This window comes from Setaria viridis, chromosome 6 (genome assembly GCF_005286985.2).
Source record: "Setaria viridis chromosome 6, Setaria_viridis_v4.0, whole genome shotgun sequence".
NCBI classification, from domain to species: domain Eukaryota; kingdom Viridiplantae; phylum Streptophyta; class Magnoliopsida; order Poales; family Poaceae; genus Setaria; species Setaria viridis.
This window is the reverse complement of record NC_048268.2, coordinates 28,891,620-28,903,822: the sequence shown is the minus strand read 5'-3', so window position 1 is coordinate 28,903,822 and position 12,203 is coordinate 28,891,620. Positions and strand designations below refer to the sequence as shown.

At 50.8% G+C, this 12,203-nt stretch overlaps 2 protein-coding genes across 2 annotated transcripts; both read right to left on the bottom strand.

Moving 5' to 3' along the window:
- Positions 1-787: 787 nt before the first annotated feature.
- On the bottom strand, positions 788-2,712 carry LOC117861653 (uncharacterized). The gene is made up of 2 exons (XM_034745226.2): positions 1,493-2,712; positions 788-1,399 (listed from the first exon to the last, which is right to left on the bottom strand). The coding sequence occupies exons 1-2, from the start codon at positions 2,660-2,662 to the stop codon at positions 995-997; spliced, it is 1,575 nt and encodes a 524-aa protein (XP_034601117.2). The 5' UTR covers positions 2,663-2,712; the 3' UTR covers positions 788-994.
- A 5,089-nt stretch (positions 2,713-7,801) lies between these two features.
- Positions 7,802-10,523, bottom strand: LOC117861461 (uncharacterized). The gene has a single exon (XM_034745030.2). The coding sequence runs from the start codon at positions 10,032-10,034 to the stop codon at positions 8,658-8,660; it is 1,377 nt and encodes a 458-aa protein (XP_034600921.1). The 5' UTR covers positions 10,035-10,523; the 3' UTR covers positions 7,802-8,657.
- Between the last annotated feature and the right edge of the window lie 1,680 nt (positions 10,524-12,203).

Here is a 12,203-nt window from a genome sequence, read left to right as displayed (position 1 = left end):
AGTTTTTAGGCACCTCCTAAAAGTATGTTTGGTTCCACCTCCTAAAAGTGACTAAAGGCAATTATGAAGTGGTAAAATACCCAAGATGCCCTCCCCCATGCCCCTGCTATTGGCGCCAATCTTCGGTGTACTCCGGCGCCGCACCACCCCTCCGCCAGTGCTTGGCCCGCCCGCCGCCGGCCCCACACCGCCCCTCCGCCGGCGCTTGGCTCGTCCATTGCTGGCCCCACACCACCCCTCCGCCAGCCCTGCACCGCCCCTCCGCCGGCGCTTGGCTCGCCCGTCACCGGCGCCGCACCGCCCCTCCGCTGGCGCTTGGTCCGCCCGCCGGCGCCGCCCCCTCCCCTCGAATCCCGGCCGCCACGCCCCTCCCCTCCTCTTCTTCCCCGGCACCGCCGCCCCCCTCCCGGTCCTCCCTCGCCCGGATCCGGCGGCGGTGGGGATCCGGTGGGGGAGCGCCCGGCCGGCCCGTGCGGCAGCACAAGGGAGCGGGGGTGGCGGGGGTGGGGGTGCTGTGCGGCGGCGACGGGTGGCGGGAAGGGCGCCGCCGGCGGGGAGGACGGCGGCGGCGGGCGGAATGGTGGGGGCCTAGGCGGGAGGGAGGGTGAGAGAGGGGGGGGGGGGCAATAAATGAGGGTAGTGGGGGTCCAGGATGGGCTTTAGGAGGTTTTAAGAGGGGGTGGAGCTCCTAAAGAAATTGAAGCCTCCTAAAAATTTTAGTCACTTTTAGTCATAGTATTTGGCTCTTTAGTCACTTTTTAGGAGCTAAAATTTCAGTAGGATGGAAACAAACAGGGCCTTAGTGTACTAAGATGGATTGATCCATCACCACCTTATTCTTCATAAGGTAATAATTAATATAAACATGAAGCATGGAGTCATGTCACCAAAATTTATAGGATGGATTCATAGCAGACCATCTCATCTGAAACGAGAAGGTTTCTCAAACCAATCATGACCTTAACAGTAGGTTGAGCACACCACGGCAGGCCAGCTAGGTGCAGTTGCAGGCCGCTGCTTCTCGCCGCCGCTCTTCCGGTTCCAGCAGCGCCCTGACGGCACCGCCTATCGTCTTGCGCTCCTTGGCTGCGGCGAAGACTTTGGCCGCCCACTGCGCGAAGTAGGCCTCGTCGTGCCCGATCTGCCGGCTCTTGTAGCAGCTGAGGATGTCCGTCGAGTCGGGGCACGGCTCGCCGTTGGGATCCCACCACGAGCCCTCGTGCCGCATCCCCGCCCGGGACGCCATCCACCGGTACACGAACTGCCCGCCGCCGGCTCTCTGTCTCCACCCCAGCGGGTAGAACTCCATGATGCTGCTGTTCTGGTCCATGAACAGCAGGTTCGTCACCTGCGCCCCGTGCGGCGTGATCAGCACGTCCGTCGCGCTCATCAGCCTCACCTGCAAAGAAAACATTTTGATTCAGATCGATCGTTTTCGTATTTCCTGGAACCTTCCATGCATGCCATGCACGCTGTTGCTCAGCAACCTCACCTGGTCACAGAACGTCAGGTTGTCCGTGTGCGTGGCGGTGACGACGCACCCGGCCACGCGCGCGCACTCCTTCTCGAACACGCGCGCGACGGCCGGCTCGTCCTTAAACGCCCGCGCGCCCCTCCGGAACAGGAGCGTGACGCGCAGGGCCTCCGTGGCAGCGGCACCACCGCGGCTGACGTTCCCGGCTCCTGCCGGCACGCCCACGACGCCGCAGTGCGCCCTGGCCTTGCACCGCATGAAGTCGAACGCCCCGCGCAGGCGCTCCCTGTTCAGCCCGTCCATCTGCCTCCGGAACACCACGGCCTCCTCGAAGCACACCGGGCCGGTGGCGAGCGGCGGCCGGAACGTCTCGACGGCCATCTCGACGCCCATGGTCGCCTCGGCCAGCGACGTCAGCCAGCCGCTCATCCCCATCCTCGCCCCGCCGCGCTGGAACAGCGCCCACCTCGCCGGCACCGCCCTGCACCCGCTCCGCGCGTGCCATGACGCGAACGGCGCCAGCGCCGTGAGGCCGTGCCAGAGGTTGTTGTAGTCGTAGGGCGACTCGGACACGAACGCCAGCCCGGGCCGGAGCGCCGCGCCGAGGGGCAGCGCGTCGCGCCACGCGAGCGCGTAGGTGGCGTCGACGCCCGGTGGTGCGTGCACGCAGAGGAGGCGGCCGGAGGACGCCTCGGAAGGGAGGACCAGGTGCTTCGCCTCGCCGTCCGGCTCCGAGGTGTCGTTGAGGACGCTGACGAACCAGCTCCCCGCCGCGGGCTCCCGAGGGTCCTTGAGCGGGTGGAAGGTGGCGAACGAACGGAGGCGGCGGACGAGGTCGTCGACGGCGGCGGTCTGGCCGGCGCACCGGGCGACGGTGGGGAAGAGACCGAGGGTTTGGAGCTGGAGGCAGACGAAGACGGCGAGCAGGAGGAAGGGAGCGAGGAGGCAGACCGCGGTCTTGAGGCGACAGTGTAGCAGGTTACTAGTGGTGCTTTTCTTCTTGGCCATGGCGACTTGCCGAGCTCTTCGCCTGCTGGCCGTGATGCTCGGTCTCATGCTGTCGTGCATGCATGGATATGAAGAGGAATTGAGGAAATTGGACGTTGACCTATCAGCTGTAGCTATCTTGATAAGCCACATGGACACATTTTTTATTTTGTTTTGCGGGAAAAGAGTGCGAAACCACATGGAAATATGAGGCTTCTTTTCGGTATACTGACGCTATCATTTATCCATGGTGACTCCAGCCGCAAAAAATGGTGACAACTTTTGGCCCTTGAATTTGTTCAATCACTGTATGAAATGCAGACGATACTTAAAATTAAAACTAAGTGCGCCAAGGGGAGTGTGAATTACGCAAAAGAAAAACTAGAGCGGGTCATCCGTGGTGTGGAGTAGAAACTGAGAAAAGCTACGGAGCAGTATAAAGGATGAGGAATGGATGCACACATTCCTGCTAACAAAGGCTCGTCAATTAAGCACACATTTCAAACTCAAAAACAAATTAATTAGTTATGTCCTGCCGACGTCTAAATCGATAAATTCCCTTGGAGGACAAGTGGTTAACCCAGCTCCTCCTCGAGAATTAATCACGATTACCCAGGCTAGCTTCATGCAGGTACAGTTCCATGCGATCGACGAAATTCAGGTACTAGTACTTCAGACTCACTACCTCGTCAGTCGCATGCCGTTTCTCTCTTTCATTTAAAGCTTAAAGCATGCTTAGTTAAACTGAATGAGATTTAAGGCGACCCAATAAAAATATAGTTTGCATCCGATCGACTCTCAACTCAATGCTGTGTAAAGTAGTTTGTACTCCTATTTGCCTTTTGCATGCTGCGAGCTAAAGGAGCCGCTTTGGTTTGGATTTTTCTTAACAAAAAATCTATAACTTCCGCTATACCTATTTGAGGCATGTTACTGCTATTTGAATTCATGTACAATTTAACCGCTATAGCTCGAATTAGTTCTGCTTTTGGCTGTTTTAGAGTTACACCTCTAAACCCTATTTAAAACACTGCAAAAAATAGAAAACTCATCCGATCCGAATATGGGATATCAAGTTATGCGACCAAGTTAACGGACTATGTCATGTATGCTGATACTTCTAAAGTGAGTCAGCCATCACACGCAAATGATTTTACTGAGAGTAGTTAATGGAAGGCTTGGCTCTGAAATTTTGGTGGGACGATCAAGCTGCTGAACCCTGCCCAGCGCCTCGCTCATCCTGCTGAACTGTTTGGCCGGTATTGATATAGTAGGAACTCTGGTGCATCTCTGGTGAAAATGGGGTACTGACTGAAAATGGTGAAAGTTTATCCAAAAACTTACTTTACAGTTTCAATTTTTTTCTAAAAGATGGCACAACCATAGTCGTTCATCAACATATGCACTTTGCCGTAAATTTGAGCTTCAAACTCGTTCTACAATGAGTTTGAAACCTTAACTTTTGCTATAAAGTTTAAGACACGAACTATGGATATGCTAAAAAAAGTAAAAATATACTCCCTCTGTTCATTTATATATGGCATTGATCAGCTTAATTTTGAGCAAGCCGGCGTCATATATAAATGAACAGAGGTAGTACTTTAACCCTCAATTTCTATGGCAATAATATATCATATCAATTGTTATGAAATCGATATTGTATTACAAGGTGTGGAAGTTATGAATCTGTTGGTACATTTTTTTTACTAGAAATACATATAGTTAAAATCAATTATTGGAGAAAACTTACTTAAGTTTGTTTTTTTTATCCTAATATGACATCATCTTAACTCTGAAAATTCAGCGATGCAGTCAACCGGAAGTGTCATAATAAGTAAGTTTTCCATAGTTTTCTCTCCTATATCCTGAAGGAAATTTTCAATCAGTACAGCTACTTCCTTAGCATCATCATTTCCGGAAGAGTTTGAAGCCCTAACATGACCATGTCTTTGCTTTTTATTACCATTTCGTTCGATTTGGCCATCACCGCAATAAGCATGATAGAATTCCCTTACAGCTTGTTTGGTCTGTAGAGGGACCCCATCCAGCATCAGTAGGTCCGGCACGGCATCAGCCTTGGTAGGGTCGGATAACTCCTCGGGCAGGATGAGCTGCTCATACGATGGTTTCAAGGAGAACGAGTTGGTCCTTTACTTTAGCCTGCTGCTGATGGGTTGATCTAGTGATGGACGAGTCCGTTCCGTGCGTAAACCAAACATCGAGTCCAGGCTCCAACGGAGGATCGGATGATTCCGCATGGCTATTAATTGACCACCGTTCCTCTCTCAAACCAAGTGTGAAGCTCCGATATACTATTATGCATGCAGGTAGGATTGCAGGCGGGGCGGGTTGCGGCCAGCCGCAAACCCACAAAGCTCGCCGCAAAAGTAATTTGGCGGGTTAATGCCTCCGCGGACGTGGTGGCCAAAACGCAGGAACCCACAGGACCCGCATGCATGTACCAGCAGCTCGCTTGCTATTACGCACAAACGATAGATTCAATGGCATGCAGAATGTATAGCTGTCGTATTGCACAGTCAAACTATATAAAGATATATTACATCATCTGAGATAAACAATAACTATTAGTTCAACACGTGAACTTGATCTCATATGGCTTTTGGATACTAATGAAGTAATGAGACAGTTTCAACACTTGGGACTTGATCTCGCATGGCTTTCAACAATAACTGTTAGCTCCTTTCAATAGCAAAAAGATCAAAAAATTGCAAAGCGTCCTCTTTCTTCAAATATGCAAAGTTTGAAAACACGAATTTTTGATCATTAGAACTACAAACCTGCAATATGAATTCTAAACTCTAAACATGTGTAGGAATTATGGCTACACAAGTAAACAAAGATTTACCTTGGGTTGACACCGGAATTTGGCCGGTAAAATCCTATAGAAGAAGAGATAAACAGAACAAAAGAAAGTGCATGCAGAAGGTGTGCGCAATATATCTGACGGCGATAGCGCCGAGAGGCTGCCGGAACACGAGAACGGCACAAAGACAACGAGGGCGCCACGGGCTGCCAGGGTTTGCGTCGGAGCCGACATATTGAGAAAGATGAGGTTCTACGCGGGCACCGCACGTTGAGATCATCCTCAGGGTCGACGACAAGGGCGCCAGCGTGATGCTGCCGAGGACGGCAAGACGGCGCTCCCGTCGCCGCCGATACTACGATACTCTCGGAACACCGCAGGCTGACGGTGATGTCGTGAAGTGATCGGTCACGATGAAGTCCAGTACGTGCATGCAAGAGTAATTAGGGAAAGGATGGATGGCCGGTTTGATTTATTAAAGATGCATGGCAAGTTGCCTGGTGACGCAAGCAGGGGTATCGTGGCCTATTGTTTTCGTGTCCAAGTAGATGACTAGGTTTGCTTGTTAATTAGGGTAGTTACGACATATTCAGTTTAGGCTTGGAGTTTTGTTTCTGTACGTGAAGTCCGCGCCGCCCCTAGAAGAGGCGACTAAATTAATACAACCTTTTGGCACCACGTCACCAAAATCCTAGGAGTAGGAGTAGAATAGATTCGATGAGTTCCTTCTAGCGCGTAAGACTGCATCGGCTTCGATCTCGAGCGAGTTTGTAAGTACCGTCATCCGGTCATTACGACCTCTATCAGAACTTTCTAAGTTAAGTCTTATATTCTGATATTGTTACGTGATTAGTTATCGAGTTATCTTAGATTGCAAGTAGAACTTTCTAGAGTTTATCCAATATTTTACTTGTTTTCGACGTTGCTCAAGTTATCAAACGGCTTAGATCTGGTTAGGTTGTCTTCATCGACTCCCTTGCCTTGTTTAAACGTTCACAGCTATCAGATCGTATCGCCTAGTAGATTATGCACGCTTTTACTGCTTTATATATGTTAGGTTCGATAGATCTTTACCCCTACCCCTCATATTGCTAACCGTCAGGCCTCAGCGTGCTACCATTGATAGCTGATGCTTCGGTCGGGTCTTAGCCATATCTCACGGAAGCATGATGACGTTATTGAGCCGATAAGGGCGCATGCAAGGCTTTGCTGCCGTGAGCCTGCTTGTTAAGATTAACGGGTCGAAGTTAATGCCCTCTCACCATGTTACCTTGTCTGAGTTAAATTACATGGTCATGATATTGATTATACTTTGTTACCTTAATAGGCTTGTAAGCGGTAAGCAAGAGGTCTTTTATAATTGTGCTCTAGTCTTTTATGTTGCCAGATCGAGGTTAAGGCTCTCTTATTTATATTGCCTTGTCTAAGTTCAATACACTTATCAAGATATTAATTAAAATATGATAATGTATCTGCCTTGCGTCAGCATCGGCTGGTCCTTGTTGCTATGTTCTAAGTTAGTAGATTGATGCCAATGCCCTCTCATTCGTGTTACATTGTCTGAGTTCAATACACTTATCAAGACATTGGCTAGATCTGTTAGCTTATCTGATAAGCACATGGTTAACAAGGGCTCCCCTTTTATCATGCCATTAATATTTCATTTATTTACACCGCATGCTTACATTAAATATCTACATGTTGTGGTGTTTATTCCAAGAATACCTACCTATGAGTTTGAGAGGCTTTGCCGCTAATCGGCTTAGGAATTTAATGTTTGCCTTGTCAATTTTCAGGTCAAATTGACTAGCACGCCTTGCACCACTCGCGAGCCGATTTGGAGCCTACACTGGAGTTAAGCAGATCTCCTAGATCCTCCGTGCTGTTCAATGCAGAAGCCTGAGGTCTAGATTTTGCATCAAACACCTTGTATACAGTCTCAGTTACAAGAAAATATTAAGGTGCATGAGTTCAAGACCATTTCTATAAGACCATTTCTCAGAAAAACTATGCCTAACCTACTCAACGCGGTACTGAAAAGAAAGGCTAAACATTGAGATCTGTGCAGGTTTGGTCTAGCAAGCTCGCAAGCACCAATAACAGCTAGCAAAACATTGGGATCTCCATGTCATCATCACAGTCGATGAAATCCAAGAACTCTAAACATGTGCAGAACCGTAGCTACACTTTCATAACATGTGCAGGAAATTTGGATCCCTTTACTTCTTCAAAAAAAAAAAATGACAGGAGTTTACTACAAGACGGTTGATTAGGAAAAAAAATTTAGTTGTACTGATTTTCTCCGGTTTCTGAACACTTTCAGAACATGCCATCAGTTTTACTGAAACAATCATGCTATGAAGATGTGTAGGAATTTTTAGTATTACTCTGAACATATAAGTTTGGCAGTCAGTAAAACCAAAACAATAAATGACCAACAGGATGCTATATAATTTGTAACTCTGATTGCACAACATGAACTAAGAATCAGAAGGGATGCAAAAGAAATTATCTGGTAAAAGGCTAAAACAGATAAAATTGCTTTGGCAATTTATCACTTAATTCATCTGGACCATAAGACTCATACAGGAACAACAGGGAGCCGTGATCTAAGCTTGCACATATCAGAATCCACACCAATAGGCAGATCTAAGCTTCCACAAATGAGTTTCATATACACAGTTTCACAACTATTCAAGACTTAATAGTGTCAGATCCTAACTCTGAAACAAAACTCATGGGATGCAACAATAGATGTCAAGTTCCCAACTGAAACATTTAGAGCAAACTCATGGATCGGAGTTCCAGCTTACTCAGTGAATCAAGTATTCGGGTGACAAGTTTCTGAGGTCCACGTTCAGATCCAGCGACGAGCTAGTATACAGAGATTTTGAGAAGAACCAAGCTAGATGCAGCAGTGTGTGCCTGCGTGCCCAGCACAAATTTCACAACTATTTTTGCTCTAAATGTTTCAGTTGGGATTTGCAACAGGAAACAGAAGAGGGAGGATGACGAGGATAGAAGGACCTGGAGGTGCTGCCGTCGTCTGACTGGATCGGAGGGCGGACGCGCATCAGGCTTCAGGGAGGGGGCCTTCGCATGTTGACGGCAGCGGCAGCGGCCGGGGGTTGACGTCGACGGTGGCGGTGGGTTTTTGCGGGTTTCGTGGACTTGTGCTCCTGTCCGCGGGCTTGGTAGGCTGGCCAAATGTTGGGCCACGAAGAATTTGCAGCTATGGGACATGATTTTTATGGCCCCCTTTAAGTCCTTTCAACATTGCTTTGCCGAGGGCAACCATAGAACAAAAAATTGTGTTCATCCAGCCTAAAAATCCTTTTACCAAACACAATGTTAGGCTGAGCACACAAGTCGCTAGCTGCAGCCGCAGTCCGCCGCTTCCTGCTGCCGCTCTTCTCCGAACACCTCGCCGCCGCGTCGCGCCTTGCGCTCCTTGGCCGCGGCGAAGACCCTGGCCGCCCACCGCGCGAAGTAGGCCTCGTCGATCCCGATCTGCCGGTTCTTGTAGCAGCTGAGGATGTCCGGCGAGCCGGGGCACGGCTCGCCGTGGGGATCCCACCACGACCCCTCGTGCCGCATCCCGGCCCGGTCCGCCATCCACCTGTATACGAACTGCCCGCCCCCCGCCCTCTGCCTCCACCCCAGCGGGTAGAACTCCATCACGCTGCTGTTCCGGTCCATGAACAGCATGTTCGCCAGCTGCGTGCCGTGCGCCGAGACCAGCACGTCCGTCGCGCTCAGCAGCCTCACCTGGTCGCAGAACGTCAGGTTGCTCGCGTGCGCGGCGGTGACCACGCACCCGGCCACGCGCGCGCACTCCGCCCCGAACACGCGCGCCACCGCCGCCTCGTCCTTGAACGCCCGCGCGCCGGTGCGGAACAGGAGCGTGACGCGCAGCAGCGCCGACGACGGGCCGGCGGCTCCCGCTCCCGGCGCGGCGTCCGCGACGCCGCAGCGCGCCCTGGCCTTGCACCGCATGAAGTCGAACGCTCCGAGCAGCCGCGCCCTGCTCAGGCCCTCCATCTGCCTCCGGAACACCACCGCCTCCTCGAAGCACGCCGGGGTGCCGCCCGCCCCGTCGGGGAACGTCTCGACGACCATCTCCGCGCCCGTCGCCGCCTCGGCCAGCGACGCCAGCCACCCGCTGGTGGCGCCCGACCTCACCGCCGCGCCGTGGAGGAACAGCGCCCACCGCGCCGGCACGGCGCGGCACCCGGTCCTCGCGTGCCACGACGCGAAGGGGACGAGCGCCGAGAGCCCGTGCCAGAGGTTGCGGTAGTCGTAGGACATCTCCGACACGAACGTCAGCCCCGGCCGGAGCGCCGCGCCGCGTGGCAGCGCGTCGCGCCACGCGAGCGCGTAGGCGGCGTCGGAGCGGGTAGGCGCGTGCACGCAGAGGACGCGGCCGGAGGACGCCGCGGACGGGAGGACCAGGTTCTTCGCCTCGCCCTCGGGCTCCGAGGTGTCGTTGAGGGCGCTGATGAACCATTCCCCCGCGCGCCTCCGCGTGTCCCGGAGAGGGAGGAAGGTGACCGACGTGCGGAGGCGGTCGATGAGGTCGTCCACGGCGGCGCGCGGGCTGCTGTCGTCGCAAGGGACGGTGGGGGAGAAGCGGATGAGGGTCCGGAACTGGAGGTAGCAGATGACGGCGAACACGAGGAGCGGGAGCAGGCGGGCCGCGGTCCTCGGACGCCGCTGCAGGGAAGTGGCTGTGTTCTTCTTCCTGGCCATGTCGATCGAGCTGGTTTGCTGATTCAGGTAACAGAGTCTGACAGTCTGTTATCTGTATGTACAATGGCGCTCATGCTCATCATGCATGGTGGATGAACATGCTCTGATCTGAGAGAGGATCTGTAAAAATATTTTGCGAGGAAAATTGATGCCACGTTGACCTATCAGTATTGCTGTCTTGAACTACGCATAGCTTCTTCGTTCAGCAGCATGTTTCTTTTCGGTTTTGTAACGCTATGACGGTGCCTTCTGCCGCAAAAAATGAGGACAAGTTTGGCCTAGCGAAGGTCAGAACCGGGACATCCATAGCGTAAAGTAGGAACCCGGCAAGGCTGTCTCGTGATCGGATCAGAAACGAGGCTGATGCTTTCTTTCTGAAACGAGGCCGTCGGTTAACTGCAAAATCAAAAGACAGAATTCCAAACTTCAAACGAGTTTTTGCCCGCAATAACCACTTCCGTTGCCCAAAGGGTCCGCTAGCACGCGCGATCCTGCAGCAACGCTGCACGTCTGTTCTACGCACCTCCGTTTACAGGGGAGGATCGATAGATACACTTGGTCGACAAATTGTTCTACGCGCCTCCTCCCTCGAGTTTCGTTATTCTCCTGGCCTCAAGCAGGGTCAGGTACACGGGCTGGTTGAATTTGAAACACTGACGAGACAGTGTTTCAATGCTGCATAGAGTATTCTTCACTCGTGTTTGCTTTTGCTTGATTCAGTGAACTAAAGGCGATTAGATATTTTTTCTTCGGAACACAATATATGATGTAGACTAAAGACATAAACACTTATACCTACGGAGTACATGGATGCATGCACACTCAGCTTGAATATGTATTTTCCACAGCCTTGTGACCATGGTTTAGCATGATCTACGAATGTGGCCACAAGGGCATGTGCGGAGGCACTCCCCACTTAAATCTACGAATGCACCTACATAAAAATCTACCTTTATTAATTTACAGAGAGATTGGTCCAATATAATTCTTGAGATTGAATAAATCAACATATGCACCTCGTTATCAACGATCACATTGCCTACCACTGAATAACACCTGGCCGAAAATGTGTGTGCCCACGCTCAGATAGGAAGGTTTCACCGTCAAATAACCTAACTAACCAGTAAGAAGAGTGACTTTTTTGGCCTGGTTCCACATTTAGTAGAAGGTGGGCTCACACATCTCCAATTTGCAGATGATACGGTAATTTTCCTGAAGAACAGCGAGCAAAAACTTATAAACATGAAAGTCACCCTGTATTGCTACGAAGCTGTGTCTGGCATGAAAATCAACTATGACAAGAGTGAGGTGTATGTGATGGGAGTAGAGGGGTGTGAACAAGAAGTCATTGCAGAGATATTTGGCTACAAAATTGGAAAACTACCTATAACATACCTAGGCTTGCCTATAAGATGACAAAAGCACAATTGAACTATACATCAGATAAGGCAAACAGGAGGCTCGGTACCTGGAAATGTGACACCATGTCCTCTGGAGGGAAAGCTACCTTGCTGAATACATGTCTATCCAGTGCTCCAATGTACACAATGGGAGTGTACCAACAGTATGAGGGGAACTATCAGGCACTAGACTCGGTTAGAGCAAGATTCTACTGGCAGGGGATTAACAAAAAGAGGAAGTATCACATGGTGAAATGGGAGACACTTGCTAGACCGAAAGAGTTTGGTGGATTAGGGTTCTTAGATGTTAGAGCTATGAACAAATGTCTGCTTGTGAAATGGATTGACAGGGTTGAAAGAGGTGAAGATGACATCATATGCATCAAGCTTCTAAAGAGGAAATACCTTGGTGAGAAAAGCATATATCGGATCAAAAGGTGTCAAGGGTCCCAATTCTGGAAAGGTTTACTGGAAATGAGAAAATGGTTTTAATGGGGCAGAACCATATCAATTAAAAGTGGCTGGCAAACAAGATTCTGGGAGGACACGTGGTGCGGAGGGTGTGCACTGAAAACTGAGTTCCATCAAATATATAAGTACTGTAGAGATCCGCAAATCTCAGTTGAAGAGGTGTTTAGGAGAGGTTCGTGCCAAATTGAATTTAAGAGGTCACTCGATGAGTCAAATATGCAGGAATGGTATAGATTGTTGGAGGTGGTGTCACATATAGCTTTGAGTGAGGGGCGGGATGAGATGAGATGGGTCCTGG